This window comes from Triturus cristatus, chromosome 5_2 (genome assembly GCF_964204655.1).
Source record: "Triturus cristatus chromosome 5_2, aTriCri1.1, whole genome shotgun sequence".
NCBI classification, from domain to species: domain Eukaryota; kingdom Metazoa; phylum Chordata; class Amphibia; order Caudata; family Salamandridae; genus Triturus; species Triturus cristatus.
In genome coordinates, this window is record NC_140588.1 from 925,665,522 (window position 1) to 925,678,269 (window position 12,748).

The 12,748-nt window shown below is 48.3% G+C and overlaps 1 protein-coding gene across 2 annotated transcripts in view; it reads right to left on the reverse strand.

The window, feature by feature from the left end:
- Positions 1 to 12,748, reverse strand: part of THOC2 (THO complex subunit 2) — a 1,568,999-nt gene that overhangs the window by 933,366 nt on the left and 622,885 nt on the right. For both annotated transcript variants that reach the window (XM_085608126.1, XM_085608125.1), the window contains exon 17: positions 9,362 to 9,455. In XM_085608126.1, coding sequence (XP_085464252.1) covers positions 9,362 to 9,455 — 94 coding nt within the window. The remainder of the gene's footprint in view (positions 1 to 9,361; positions 9,456 to 12,748) is intronic.

A 12,748-nucleotide genomic window follows, 5' to 3' on the forward strand; every position in this document is an offset into this window, starting at 1 on the left:
GGACCATGTCTGCCTGGTCACTGAAAAGACGGGTACCATCAAGGGGCATGTCCATAACGGACATGCCCTTTGACAGAAGTTCTGAGCCAAGCATGGCGCTGAACATCCATTTTCGATTACATCATTCTGCCCCGCGAATCAGTGGTGAATGGTGAAATTTGCCGGATCTCTCTGGTCTGATACCGCTTGGGAGAGAATGGCCCTGGCCTCCTTCAGGACCTGTGGCAGCACATGTGCAACCGTCTCCCACAAGGAGTGGATATAATGGGCCAATAGGCATGCATTTTTCATCGACCAAAATGCAAGGCTAGCGGAAGAAAAAGTCTACTAGCCCCAACAATCCAGCCTCTTGGATTACCTGTACGGAGGTGCTGAGGGAAATGCGCCCTAAGAGGTGGAGGCCTAGATACCCAAACTCTCTGGGGTAGGGTGGCTGGTGAGGAATTTCGGGTCACCTGGTGCAGGGTGATGATGGCGGGCAACTGTCCTATCCACATGGTCCCCAGTGCTGGGCTTGGACCAGGTTCCCAGAAGGGCAGTCGAGGATTAGTGGATAGATAGAAGGGGTTCTGAGGAGGAGACACCTGGCTGCAGGACCTCTGTCAAGATTTTAGTCTCGACTTCCACCGAAGGGAGCTAAAGGTCCAGGACCTCAGCTGTCCTCACCACCATAACATATTAAGCTTCTTCCTCCATAGCCACGGTAGGGGAAGAAAGCAGGCCAGAATCTGTGGAGCTATCAAGGCAATAGGCCTCATACCATTCCATTGCATGCTCAGGCTGGTCTTTTAAAGGGTCCAGCGACCCCTCCCAATGTTACTCCATTCAAGGCCCTAGACCTGACCCTTGACCGGGAATAGGACATCAGGGGTAAACGGAGTTGAGTAGAACGCTTGGCCGCAAGCAGCTTCAGGGACCGCTCCCTCAAAGCCTTCGGAGCACAATTGCAAGTCGTGGTCACTTTCCAGGCACTAGATAAAAGCAAGTAGAAGGTGTGGCGCAGTAGCCAGGGTGCCTGACTCCAGACCACAGGGTTCCCGGTTCGATCCCCGGCTATGGTGGCAGGTTAACCCAGCACCATGCGAGTCTGGGCAATAGCTCGCTTAAACTTAACGATGGCCCCCAGCGCCGGGACCCCTCTCCGGAGGTAGTTGTACGCTTTACAAATGCTGGCATTAAGTGTCGATACGTCACAGACATGGCGCAATGGTAGGCGCCACACAGATTAAATCCAGAAATTTTCTTCGACATTGGAAAAAAAAAATACAAACCAAAGATATTGGACAAAATGACGAGAAAAGCCTGTCATATAGTAACAACAGAGGGTGGCTCTCTTCACAGAGCTGCGCTAGCTGGCGCAGTGAGAAAAAAACCTGATGTGAGCGCGCTGTGGTATCCCTTCCAGCACGGCCGACGATGCCTACCAGCACGCAAGAGTATTGCTCGAGCAAAAGTCTTCCAGATCCAGACTGATGCCTGGGATATTCTTAGGTATGAAATCTGCAGCTAGATGTCTCTCTCAGATACAATCCTGCATGCAACACAGGCACACTTTGCAACATGATGCAAGGGTGCCTGCGTTGGCGCTAGGCTGCCAAAAGGGCGTCAGCGCAGAGAAAAGGACAGGAATGCGCTGTTCTGCCTTAAATACAGTGCATTCCTGCCCTATCCCTGTCATGCAATGCAGTGCAGCAAGGTGACTTAATGCATGGCACTGCCTCACTTTCTCATAAATAAACCTTTACGTTTTGTTCATAAGAGGCTGAAAGAACATGGTACTTACTTTCAGTTATGCTCTTTCTGGTGGATATTCCAACACACAAAACGTGATGGGACAAATGCTTGCAATTTGTCTAATCACTGCCAATGGCTTGGAGTAGCATTCCAACCAATTGTTCTTTTGCCAACCATGCCACCTCAGTTTGGACCCAGCCGTATGCACATCAGTCTCAACCCAGCTTCAATATTAACGGTCCAGCCCAAACTGCCAGGCCACGCTCTTCCTGAACTAAAACACAAGCAACCCAAGACAGGCTTTGCTCTGCCATCACATTTGGTGTGTTTGATATACCACTGTGTCAAGGATATGCCCGGACATGCTCATTGTGCCATTGGAATCACTCTACACCAGACTGACTAGCCCTGTTTAGGCCAAATCGAGTCAGATATTTCAGGTGATCAGGAAGTCATTTAAGGGTATGTACTGGGCAAAGGTCATTACGAGTTGCCCTCCACCATAATGGCTTCACTGAAAATACTGATGGGTGGTATCAAACATCTTTCCTAAATTCGTACTGATGCCAGTATCCGATTTAGGAAGGCATGCACCTTCAGGGTACCTTAGAGGTGCCCCCTGTATCCCAACTAGTCACTTAGTGTGTTGGCTGACTGGTATCAGCCAGCCAGCCACCACAAACAAGCTTCTGACCCCCTGTAGGTGAGAGCCCGCGCTCTGAGGCCAGTAACAATGCCTGCTCCAGAGGAAGTTGTTCATATCTCCTCAAGCAGGATGGCTATTGATTTAGCATATAAATGCCAAGACTTCAAAGCCTCTGCTGCCTTTGATATACAACCATGGCTTTTCCCAACCTGTGGAATGCCACCCCCTGCCCCGAGGCCCATTTGGCACCAGAGCAGATGGGAAATTAGATATTCAAGAGATGTGTTTCACTTGCAGGCTAATGCAAAAAAAAAAAAAAAACAATTGATAGACAGAATGCAGAACAATGTCATACATTCATCCCTTGCTCACTTTGCCACTGGATTCGAGCTAGCCTGGCTGATGACGGCTGATTAGCCAGAAACCGGTCCCAGGATGCTTGTTTCCGGTCCAAGGAAGACATGGCTTGGCAGTTCTGGCTGGACTGTTCCCATAAGGCACAGGGTCAGACTGATTTGCTTATGGCCATGTCTGAACTGAGTTGGCGGAGTGAGCTAAAGAATGATGATGGATTAAACCCAGATCAGTTGACTGGGGGTGAGTGCTTGCAATGTTCAACACTCCGTTCATCATTCCCTTTGGTTTCACTTACAGACTAGTCACACCCATAAGGTAGGCTACCTGAAGTGGTCAGTAACCAAAACACCATCTTGTTTTAGTTAAAGCAGAGCATTCTGGGTCAGGGCTATGCCCACTCTCCAAAGGAAGCGGTCATATTGGGTGCAGTCATCCTAGTGGTAGGTAGCCCATTGGCTACTACCATATACTCTCATAAGCGCCCCTAGTATTTATGAGTCCCCTTGACACCAGATAGATTAGTCTACCATGGAACAGAAGGAGGACAAAGGAGAGCCGTCACAGCAAGGACTGAGGACCTATCCCGAGTTTGGAACAAAACTGTGCCTGGCTGCAGGTACCTCGACCATTGCAAAGACCTGACTCATCTTAAAGATCTGTATCCTCCCCAACACTTGGAAGACTGTCCAGCACTGCGCCAACCATCTAGCATCTCTCTTGCCTTGAAGTGGAGGAGCCATCCCCCCTATCTGCAGGCACCAACCGCACTTGTCCGGTACATAGTGTTGTTGGACACTGAGCCCATCAAAGGAGCAGCACGTCAAAAGGACGTTTTTGTGGCTCTCGGACGTCATTCCCATCTCTCTGCCGAGTTTCTGGACACCAGCCCCTCCAGGAACCCCCCTGTAACAATACCCTAACTACCAGGACACTTGCATCAACCAAGACTTGTTTGTGTGCAGCCCAAACACCACCAACAAGCAAAATTACCTGCAATACTAGGGGCTTCAGAACCTCCGAGACGCACAAGAGTGGCCCTGCTGTCTTGTTTTTCCTCCCCTCTACTGGTGACCGGAGAACTCAGAGCATCAAACACAAGTGGCCAGCCAAACAAACACCTCTGCCCCAGAGTCCAACAGCCCAGGTTCACCACTCCTGACTGTGTCCCCTTGGCCTCCTCACAAACCTGAAACCACTTTGAGATCTCTCTGACTTGTCCCCAACTTCCCCCTTGCAGCCTCTTTGTTTCAGGTACCACTGACTTTAACGGTGTAAGCGCTCGAGGTTACCATCCAGACGAGCACCTCCTCACCCAGACACCCCAGGGCAGGTAAACCCTAACTGCTGGTGGTTCTTTGGCCCTTGGCCCTCTAAGCAACTTAAGTTCCAAAGGGCACCTTCAAACACTGACTGCAATGTATATTTTACATCCCATAGGACAACACTTCCACGTTCGAGGCTCATACCTCAAAAATGTTATTCAAGCAGTTTTACTTTTTTCTTGTAAAATCGATAACAAAGTACTTGTTTACAAAAATGTTGATGTCTAAATTAATATACAAATAGGTGTTATTTTTAAAAATTGGTCTCATATTTCTTCTGAAGTGTTTATCTCATTTATTGACTGTGTGTAAAACAGATGCTTAACACTCGCCTCTGATAGGCAAAGCTGCTCAGCCACACTACCACAAATAGAGCACTTGAGCGTATTAAAGTAAGCCGCTGTAAACCAATAAAAGTTGTCTGGACTTTTTGTATGGTGTGCCATTACATTGGCCAACAACATAAAAAGCTTCCAGGGGCGGCTAGCACGGATCAGGGTAAGTAATGCGGGGATGGGAGAGGGTAAGGAGGTATAATTTTTTTTTTTTAAAGAAGCCTCCTCACCGCTCTGTCCCAGGTCATCTCTCCTCTGCCGAACAGAAAACAGCCAGACTCCCCTGAGCCAATCACAACGCTGCAATGCAGTGTTGTGATTGGTCTGACAGCCGTGGTTCGGCGCTTAGAGAGAGACTGGGGGCTTGGGCATGTTCTTAATGCAGGCTGCAAAGCAGCCTGCATAGAGAACATGGTAAAGTGAGCATGAATGTTTGCCCGGCCCGAGACGGCCAGTCAAAGCATCATGCACACTTTGGTGTGCCCACCACTCATCGCCTTGCTCTGTCAGCAGAGCAACCCCGCCCGCCCTTATGCTGCAGTAGCAGGGAAGAATAAGATGATAACATTGCGTTATCATTTAATTTTTCATTTTCAGTGTGACGACGCTCCTCTGCTTTAGTGGAGGAGCCGCCACTACCAGCTTTCTACACCCATGCGCCCTGACGTCATTTGCTTTATAGGCTGTTCACAGCCCCAGACACAGACCCTAGTAGCAAATGGGCTTTGACCAGTTGTAGGAAGCTGGCTCTGTATACCAAAGGGAGGTTTAGTGTGCACAGAGTCCAGTGGAACCCCAAAGGTAGGCAGAGGTAAGAGTAGATGGCACCTTACTCTCTATTTGTGGTAGTGTGGGCGAGAAGTAAGGCTTTATCAGAGGCTAGTGTTAAGCATTTGTAGTACCTACTCAATCAGCAAATGATTACACACACTCAAAGACTGAACACAGACCAATTTGTTTTGTATAAAAATACAAGGTAAGTGAAATAAATGCTTTGCAAAATATTATGCAGTTTTTACAAGTGAATGCAAGTTCAAATGCAGTTGTTTGAATACAGGTGAGTCAATGTATTGAAATTAGTGTACAGATTAATTTTTAGTTTCTTTTAGATTACTTTTTGTATTACTTTTGCCACTCAGTGTGACGTGCCTAGATATCACACAGGGACATTTCCTGGAGAAAGGTAAGTAAAAGCACTTTTGCACAACTGTACTTTAAGTTTCCATACAAATCAACTCCACTCTTAGAAATTTTTTAAAAGAAAAACAGTCAATAGGTTCCCATGGATAGGAATTGAGTTAACGGTTACCAGGAAAGTAATCTGTCTTAGGGGTTGAGCTTCTGGGGTTAGAACAAGGGTTCCCCCAGGGTCAAGGATGCTCTCTCGTAACACCCTAAGCAGCACTAGGGCGGCAGGGTGCAAAGTGCTGAGGGCCAATGTCATCCAAAGAGGGATAGGGGCCTCCGGGTGGTGGCTGCTTACGAGCAGGCCACTGGGTTGTGTGAGCAAAGCTCCTGGTGTTATGCTTAGGGCAAAGGGGGATCCGGTTTAGCAAAAAAAGTGCACCCACAGCGGTGGCTGGGTGCAGGGAGCTGGTTTGGCGTCGGGTGCCCTGTTTTCAATGGGGATTTTCGGTTTTCAGCTGCAGGCTCGGTCCAAGAAGACTTCCAGGAGGAACCAACAGCTGGGCAGGTAAGTTGGAGGGCTCCGGGACGTAGGTGCACCTCAGGTTCTCTTCTCTAAGGGGGCAGGGCGGCTGGATGCAGGGGGTGTCTTTTGAGGTCAGATTTCACCTAACAGGCCACTCGCGGTTGGGGGGGGTAGGGGTGGGTCTCTGTGCAGAGGCTGCAGGCGACGTCGGGGAATCCTGGAGGGGTCAACCCACAGTGGACTGACTCTGGAGCGCTCAGTGACCCCGCTGGGAACAGAGGGCCACTCTAACTCAGGCCGTAGGCGACGGGTGCTGTTCCAGGCATCAGGTTTCTCTGTCCTCAGCAGGCTCAGAGTCTGTCTCTGGAGTTCTCTTTTGAACAGAGCTGCTGTTCACAGGAGATCTGGTCTTTGTTGAAGGCAGTCAGTCCTTCCAGGGTTCTGGAGGTCGCTGGCTGCAGGACAAGGCGACTTTTGGCGGAGGATCCTGGAAACTGCAGACGGACTGGTAGCGCTGGGGACAAGTCAGTTGTTCTCTGCAGTCCCCTCTGCTGGGCGTCTTCTTTCGTCCTTTTTCTTCTTAGGCTGTGGGAATCTGCCTTCCTGGTTCTGGGCTGCCCCCTAAATACTTTATTTAGGGGGCGTTTTAGCGGTCAAGGTTAGTAGCCAATGGGCTACTGACCTTAGGGTGACTACACCCTTTGTGTGCTCTTTCCACGTGGGGGAGTGGGCACAATCCCTAGTCCTGATTGGAGAATGCCTACCATATGCAGGATGCTGGCCACTGAAGAGTGGGCTTCACCTCGTCTCCCCTACCCGAGGGGTGGGGTTGGCAGAGGTGGGCACACCTTCTGGTCTGTGCTAATGTTTGCCGCCTGCCGAAAAGGAGGGAAGACAGGAAGGGGGCCTGCTCCTGAAAGCAGGAGAGGCTGGGTGTTGCATTACAAAGGCGCAAGGGTGGGGGTGGGGGTGGTATGATCACCTCCGCCCAGGAGAGGCTTTGTTTCTGGGCTCAGGGAGAAAAGGATCCTCCCCCAGGGGTCTAGAAACATGTCTTGTGGTGGCAAGCTGGTGTGTACCAGTCAGGGGACCTACAACAGAAACCCAGCTTCCTACACCAGTGTGCAAATCTTTAAACTTGGGACCTAATTAGATGGAAAGAGCCCAGTCCACAGAACGGGAGGCAGTAGCATCATGAGGAATCTGAAGTTAAACAGTATTGACCAGAAAAAGCGGTACCGAAGGAAATTAACTCGTTTTGACAAATACTTCTAACCGCAGATTCCACATGTTTTGAATAGATACATAAACAGTAAGCTCGGTCTTTGTGCTGCAAGGCCTGCTGTAGGGGTGACTTAAATATGCCTCTTGCAGTGCTGGTAGGCCTGGCACACAGGGATGTGTGTCAGGTCAACTATTCAGTTTTATCTGCACCAAAACATGCATTCTGCATTGGTAGTATGCAGGTGTTTGTTGAGGGGTTTCTTAGTAAGGCACGATACATGCTGCAGCCCTTTAAAGTCTCACTCTTGTCACAAGGCCTTTGGTACCACTGGTACCTTTTATAACGGACTTACATGTGAGCCAGAGGTGTGCCAATTGTGGAAACAAAGGTACAGTTTTATGAAAGAACACAAGTACTGTGAACCTGGTTAGCAGGAACCCAGTGCACACTCAGTCAAAGATTTCGAAGTCATGAAAAAAGTGGGGAGTAATCATGCCAAATGGGGTACTTCTCCTACAATTTGCTTATTAAAGGCGTCCATTTTCTCTCCGGAGGACTGGTCAGAAACTAGTTAGGGTTCACCTTACTGGTCGAGGCCTAGGTCACAGGGTGCTCTGAGGTGGGGAGTTAGGTCTGCAACTTTGAGAGGGTTCTACAGGAAGACCACAAATACATCTTTTGCTTAGCAGCACAAAATGTACCTCCCACTCTTGAATCTCCTTCTGGGGCATGAGAACCAAGTCATGTCCTGAGCTTAAGCACCAAAGGCACACTTCGTATGAGTCCTTGACGGTCATCTGCTTTCTGTAGTTGCAGCACAGCTTGAATCCTGTCGTTTACAGTGAGGACATTGTTCCTCACTCTAAACGATAGGATCAATAAAGTTTGAGTCGTCGGTAAACTCACAAAGTCCAAAGCAAAGCTTCAGAAGTGCGTCAATAAGCACAGAAATAAAGAACCCGATGCCAGTGAGCAGGGGTGGTGCTTATTAGAAGCTCTGCTATGTTACTTCTGGGGTGGTGCAAAGTCAGCATAGAGTCACTCGGTGCCATCTAGCAGCGAGCGGGAGCACTGCTATAAAAATTCCACAGATACTCTAGGGTGAGGTATTGGACATTAAAAGTAACCATTAAAAATTAGGTTCATCGCCTGCATCAATCTACTTAAGAGAAACTGCAACAGTATTAAAAGAGACTATAAGAGATTTTGTCCTTGTGCAACAACTATATTAAACATACACGTGGGATAAATAAGAAGGTATCCCAGGATTCTAGTAGATATGTTAAACACTGCATACGCTAAAACATATAGTAAACAATTAAACAAATACAAGCTGGTTTATATGTTTCACAAGACTCAAAGCTACATCATCACTATGCTTTGCTGGTTAGAATTTCTACAAATTGCAAACTTTATAGAGTTTTTACTTGAAACGTCATTGTAGATCTCTTTATTCTAGAACTACAGTTCTTATCAGCTGTCCAGACTCCAGTTGCTCATTAAAGGTGCCTGTAATATTCTATATGTTGATTTCTGCTTGATTTCAGACTATACAAATTCAAGTTAGTAAATCTTCCTTGAAATATTTAAGAAGCAGACCATGCACACTGCCTGTGCACGGATTATAAAAAATAAAATGGCACCTGCCCAAAAAAATATTTAAACAAACAAAATAGAAATAACAATGTACTTCCATAGCATTACATGGACCCTTCAATGTTCATGCACTGCAACTACAGCACTTCTTAGGGTGTCTCAAACACCTAACGCACCAATGAAATTGGTGGTGTTTGGTTAAGAGACAATACCTCCGGTGGGCTGATGTATGATAAAAGTGACACTAACATCAGAGCAACTAAAGTCTGAAGAGAGATTGCCCAAAAACCTCTCCCATCTATAGATTGTTTTTGTTCATCAGAATAGCTCTTACAGACCGCTGAAGCCAGATGTTAAAACAAATATACATATAACGATTTGTAAAGAAGAAAACTGCTGAAATGTTAGCAATGAAAACTAGCAAATGTGACTTTCAAAAATTAAACATCTGTAATGTATCTTGATAAACAAATTAATATATATGAAAAAGGATACAAGCCAAAACATCATAGTTCAGCGATGTCAGGTACTTTAAAGAATCTACTACTGGTGTGATCAAATTGTCATACTTTTGTATCTGTGATAAAATCTGAAAAAGGCAAATAAGAAAACAATGAACTGAAAGAAAAAAGGAAACCAGAATCAAACAGACAAAAAGAACTGAATGCAGTGTGCCAATGGCACTAAACAATTACAATAGGAGAAAATATCAAAGAAAAGGTTCTTACCTTAGGTAATGTTAATTCTAATTGATATCACAGCTCTGCATCTCCCATACCATGAATGTCTTCACCACGGAACTCCCCCAATCTATCCCTGGCTACTAGGGGACTTGAGAATCGAGACAGTAATGGATGGACGCCTAAGTAGCAGCTTGGCAGATGTCCAGCACTGAAACACCCTAGCCAAGGCCGTAGTAGTTGCTTTTGCCTTGGTAGAATGAGCCTTAGGGCTTTCTAGAGGTTCCTTTTTAGCCAAGTGAAATTAACCTTGACAAGGTCTGTTTCTGGATAGCCTTCTCTTTTTTTCACACCAAAGAATTCAACAATACTTGATCATCCACATGGAGCTCCTAGGTCCTGGCAGCAGAGAATCTAGGGGCCCATCTACGATGCAAACCATGAATTCTCTACCCCTTCTTAGAAGGATGTGGCAGAGAGAAGAACGCAGGGAGCATGATAGATAATGCTACAAGAAAGGATGACAGATTTTAGGAGGAACAAACAGCAAGATTTAGGTCGCCGGGGGGACGTCCTCGTAGTCTTGGTTCACTCAGGCACAGGCCGAGCTCGCGGGTGCAGAGTGTGCTGGATTCGCGGTTCCTCGCTGGCACCAGGGGTTGCGGTTTGCTTTGAGCAGAACCACTGCTCGTGGGAGTCCCAGTTTTTTAGAGTCACAAGGCAGTCAGGTTCTCCGGGGTTTTCGAGGTTGCTAACCACTGGAGACGCCGGGTTTTAGCAGGAGCAGGTTCGAGGGTCGTCAGGCCTGTAGGGCTGAGTCCAAGTCAGTTGGTGTCGTCCTCTTGTTAGCAGCTGCACGGCAGGTCTTCTTTCTTCTTGTTCTTCTTGCTTGTTTCGGATTCAGGATCTGAGTAAGGAAGGTTCAGGGTGCCCCTAAATACTAAATTTAGGGGCGTTACAAGTAGGTAGCAGTCAGGGACCAATGGATCCCTTCCCTGGGGTGGGTACACCCCCTATCCTGCCACTCTCCAGTGGGAGGGGGGCAGGAGCCTAATCCTGATTGGGCAGGGTTCCCCATCTTCAAGATGGCGAGAGCCCAGAGATGTGCTTCACCTCGCCTCCCCCACCTGAGGGGTGGGGTTGGCAGAGGCTGGTACACCCCCTTTCCTCACTTAGGGTTTCCCGCCAGTCTTCCCACCAGAGTGGGGGCTAGAACCGGTGGGGACCAGTTGCTGGGTACAGCAAGTGGTCTGAGGAGGCTCACAAAGGCGGTATGCCTTTGAAGCTTCCCCCTGCCCATCCTGGGGGAGGGGACCTAGCACCTCGCCCAGGACGTGCATTGTTGCAGGCCCAGGAGAGCGGATGGCTCTCTACCCAGGGGTCCATCAACATGTCTGCTGGGTGGCAGCCTAGGCAGCCTCTCAGGCAGGACGTGGATTGTGGGTTAGGTTTAGGGGGCAACTCTAAGTTGCCCTCTGTCGTGCATCTTACTTTAAATCCTACACTGACATCAGTGTGGGTTTAATGTGTTGAGAAATTTGATACCAAACTTCTCAGTCTTCAGTGTAGCGATCATGGTGCTGTGGAGTTCTTGATGACGACCTTTCCAGCACCATATACTCTTAATGGCAGCACTGCACACAGTGCTCAGGAATGGACCTGGGTACTGTAGGGGTACAGGGCTCATGCACCTGTACCCTCACCACTGGCATAGTGCACCCAGCTAGAGGGGTGACTGAGGTATGCCAGGGCAGTGTGATTGTGGGCATGGCCCACAGAGATGTGTGCCATGTTGACTCTCTGTTTTGTTCTGCACCAAGACACTCAGCCTGCAAAGGCAGTGTGTGTGTGTGTGTGTCAGGGTACAGGGCCTCTAAGTGTGGCACAATAAGTGCTGCAGCCCTTAGGGGCCTTCTCTGGTCACAGTGCCCTGGGTACCTATGGTATTTACCAGGGGCTGACATGTGGCCAGAGATGCCAATTGGGTTTAGGCTTCATGCAGTTTTAGGGAAGGAACACAGGCCCTGGGTACCTGATTGGCAGGAGCCCAGGGCACACTCAAAGTACATCAGCAATTCAGCAAAAAGTGGGGGCAAATCATGCAAGAAAGATGGCACCTTCTCACAAACTCCATAACGTAAAATAAACCTATCAGATCTATCAAGAACAGATCCATCAACAGAGAACGCCCAACAGAGAAGATGCCTAGTGTTATCACTGGAAGCAGTTGCCATGCGTGGGCAGCAAGTCGACATCAGTTGAGGTCCTTGGATCTGGAGTTTAAGGAACCTGTCAGGTGATTAACTGTTATATTAGTGGATTTGCAGAGAATGGATTATAACTTGTGAGGCTACCTAGGTGGTTAATAACTTGCGAGCCTATCTAGGTGCTTGTGGGCGGGGGGGTAGTGATCGGAGTCTGGCTAAGGACAATGTGGGAACTAGTGTACTAGTCAAAGAGCCAGGTCTTCAGCTTTTTTCGGAATTCCAACAGAGATATGGAGGTCCTGATGTAGAGGGGGGAGGTTGTTCCAGGACTTTGCTTCATGGAGGGAGAAGGATTCGGCCTCAGGCTCTGCTTCCCCATACACAGGGTGCATGGGTGACTGAAAGAGCAGTGCAAAGGTGCCTGGAGGGTTGGTGGAAGCAGAGGCGGTGGTTGAGGTAGGAGGGTCATGTCTTGTGCAGTGTCTTGAATGTGTGTGTTCAGGAGATTATCGGAAATTGGGAAGAGGCAGCCACCTCCAGAACAAGAGAGCCTCTATTCACCAGGCACCAGACTCCACACAAACCTGCTTGTTGCAGTAACACTTGCCTGCCGTGTTTTAGGTCATGACTTGAAGGATGTCAAAGGCTTTGAGGGCCAGACAGAAGGCACACAGCTCCAGAAGGTGGATATGGAGCTGCTGCTCCATTTTTCCCAAGTCCTTCCCAGCCAAGACTGGACACGTCCAATGCTACAGTGAGGTGTGGGGATCGGTGGGGTTGTCAGGGGCCAGGGTGAATGACCTGCCACCTGTCAGATTGGTATCACTGACTGAAGAGCCCAGGGTGCTTCAGAAAAATATCTGAAGTATAGCCTGAATGTCCCAGGCTTAGTGCAGATGCGGAACGGCCTTCAAAATTACTGAGTCCAAGATATAAAGGGAATCCTTGCACAGGCCAAAGAGGAGACTTTAGTTCGTTGATTAAGAACCCCAGAG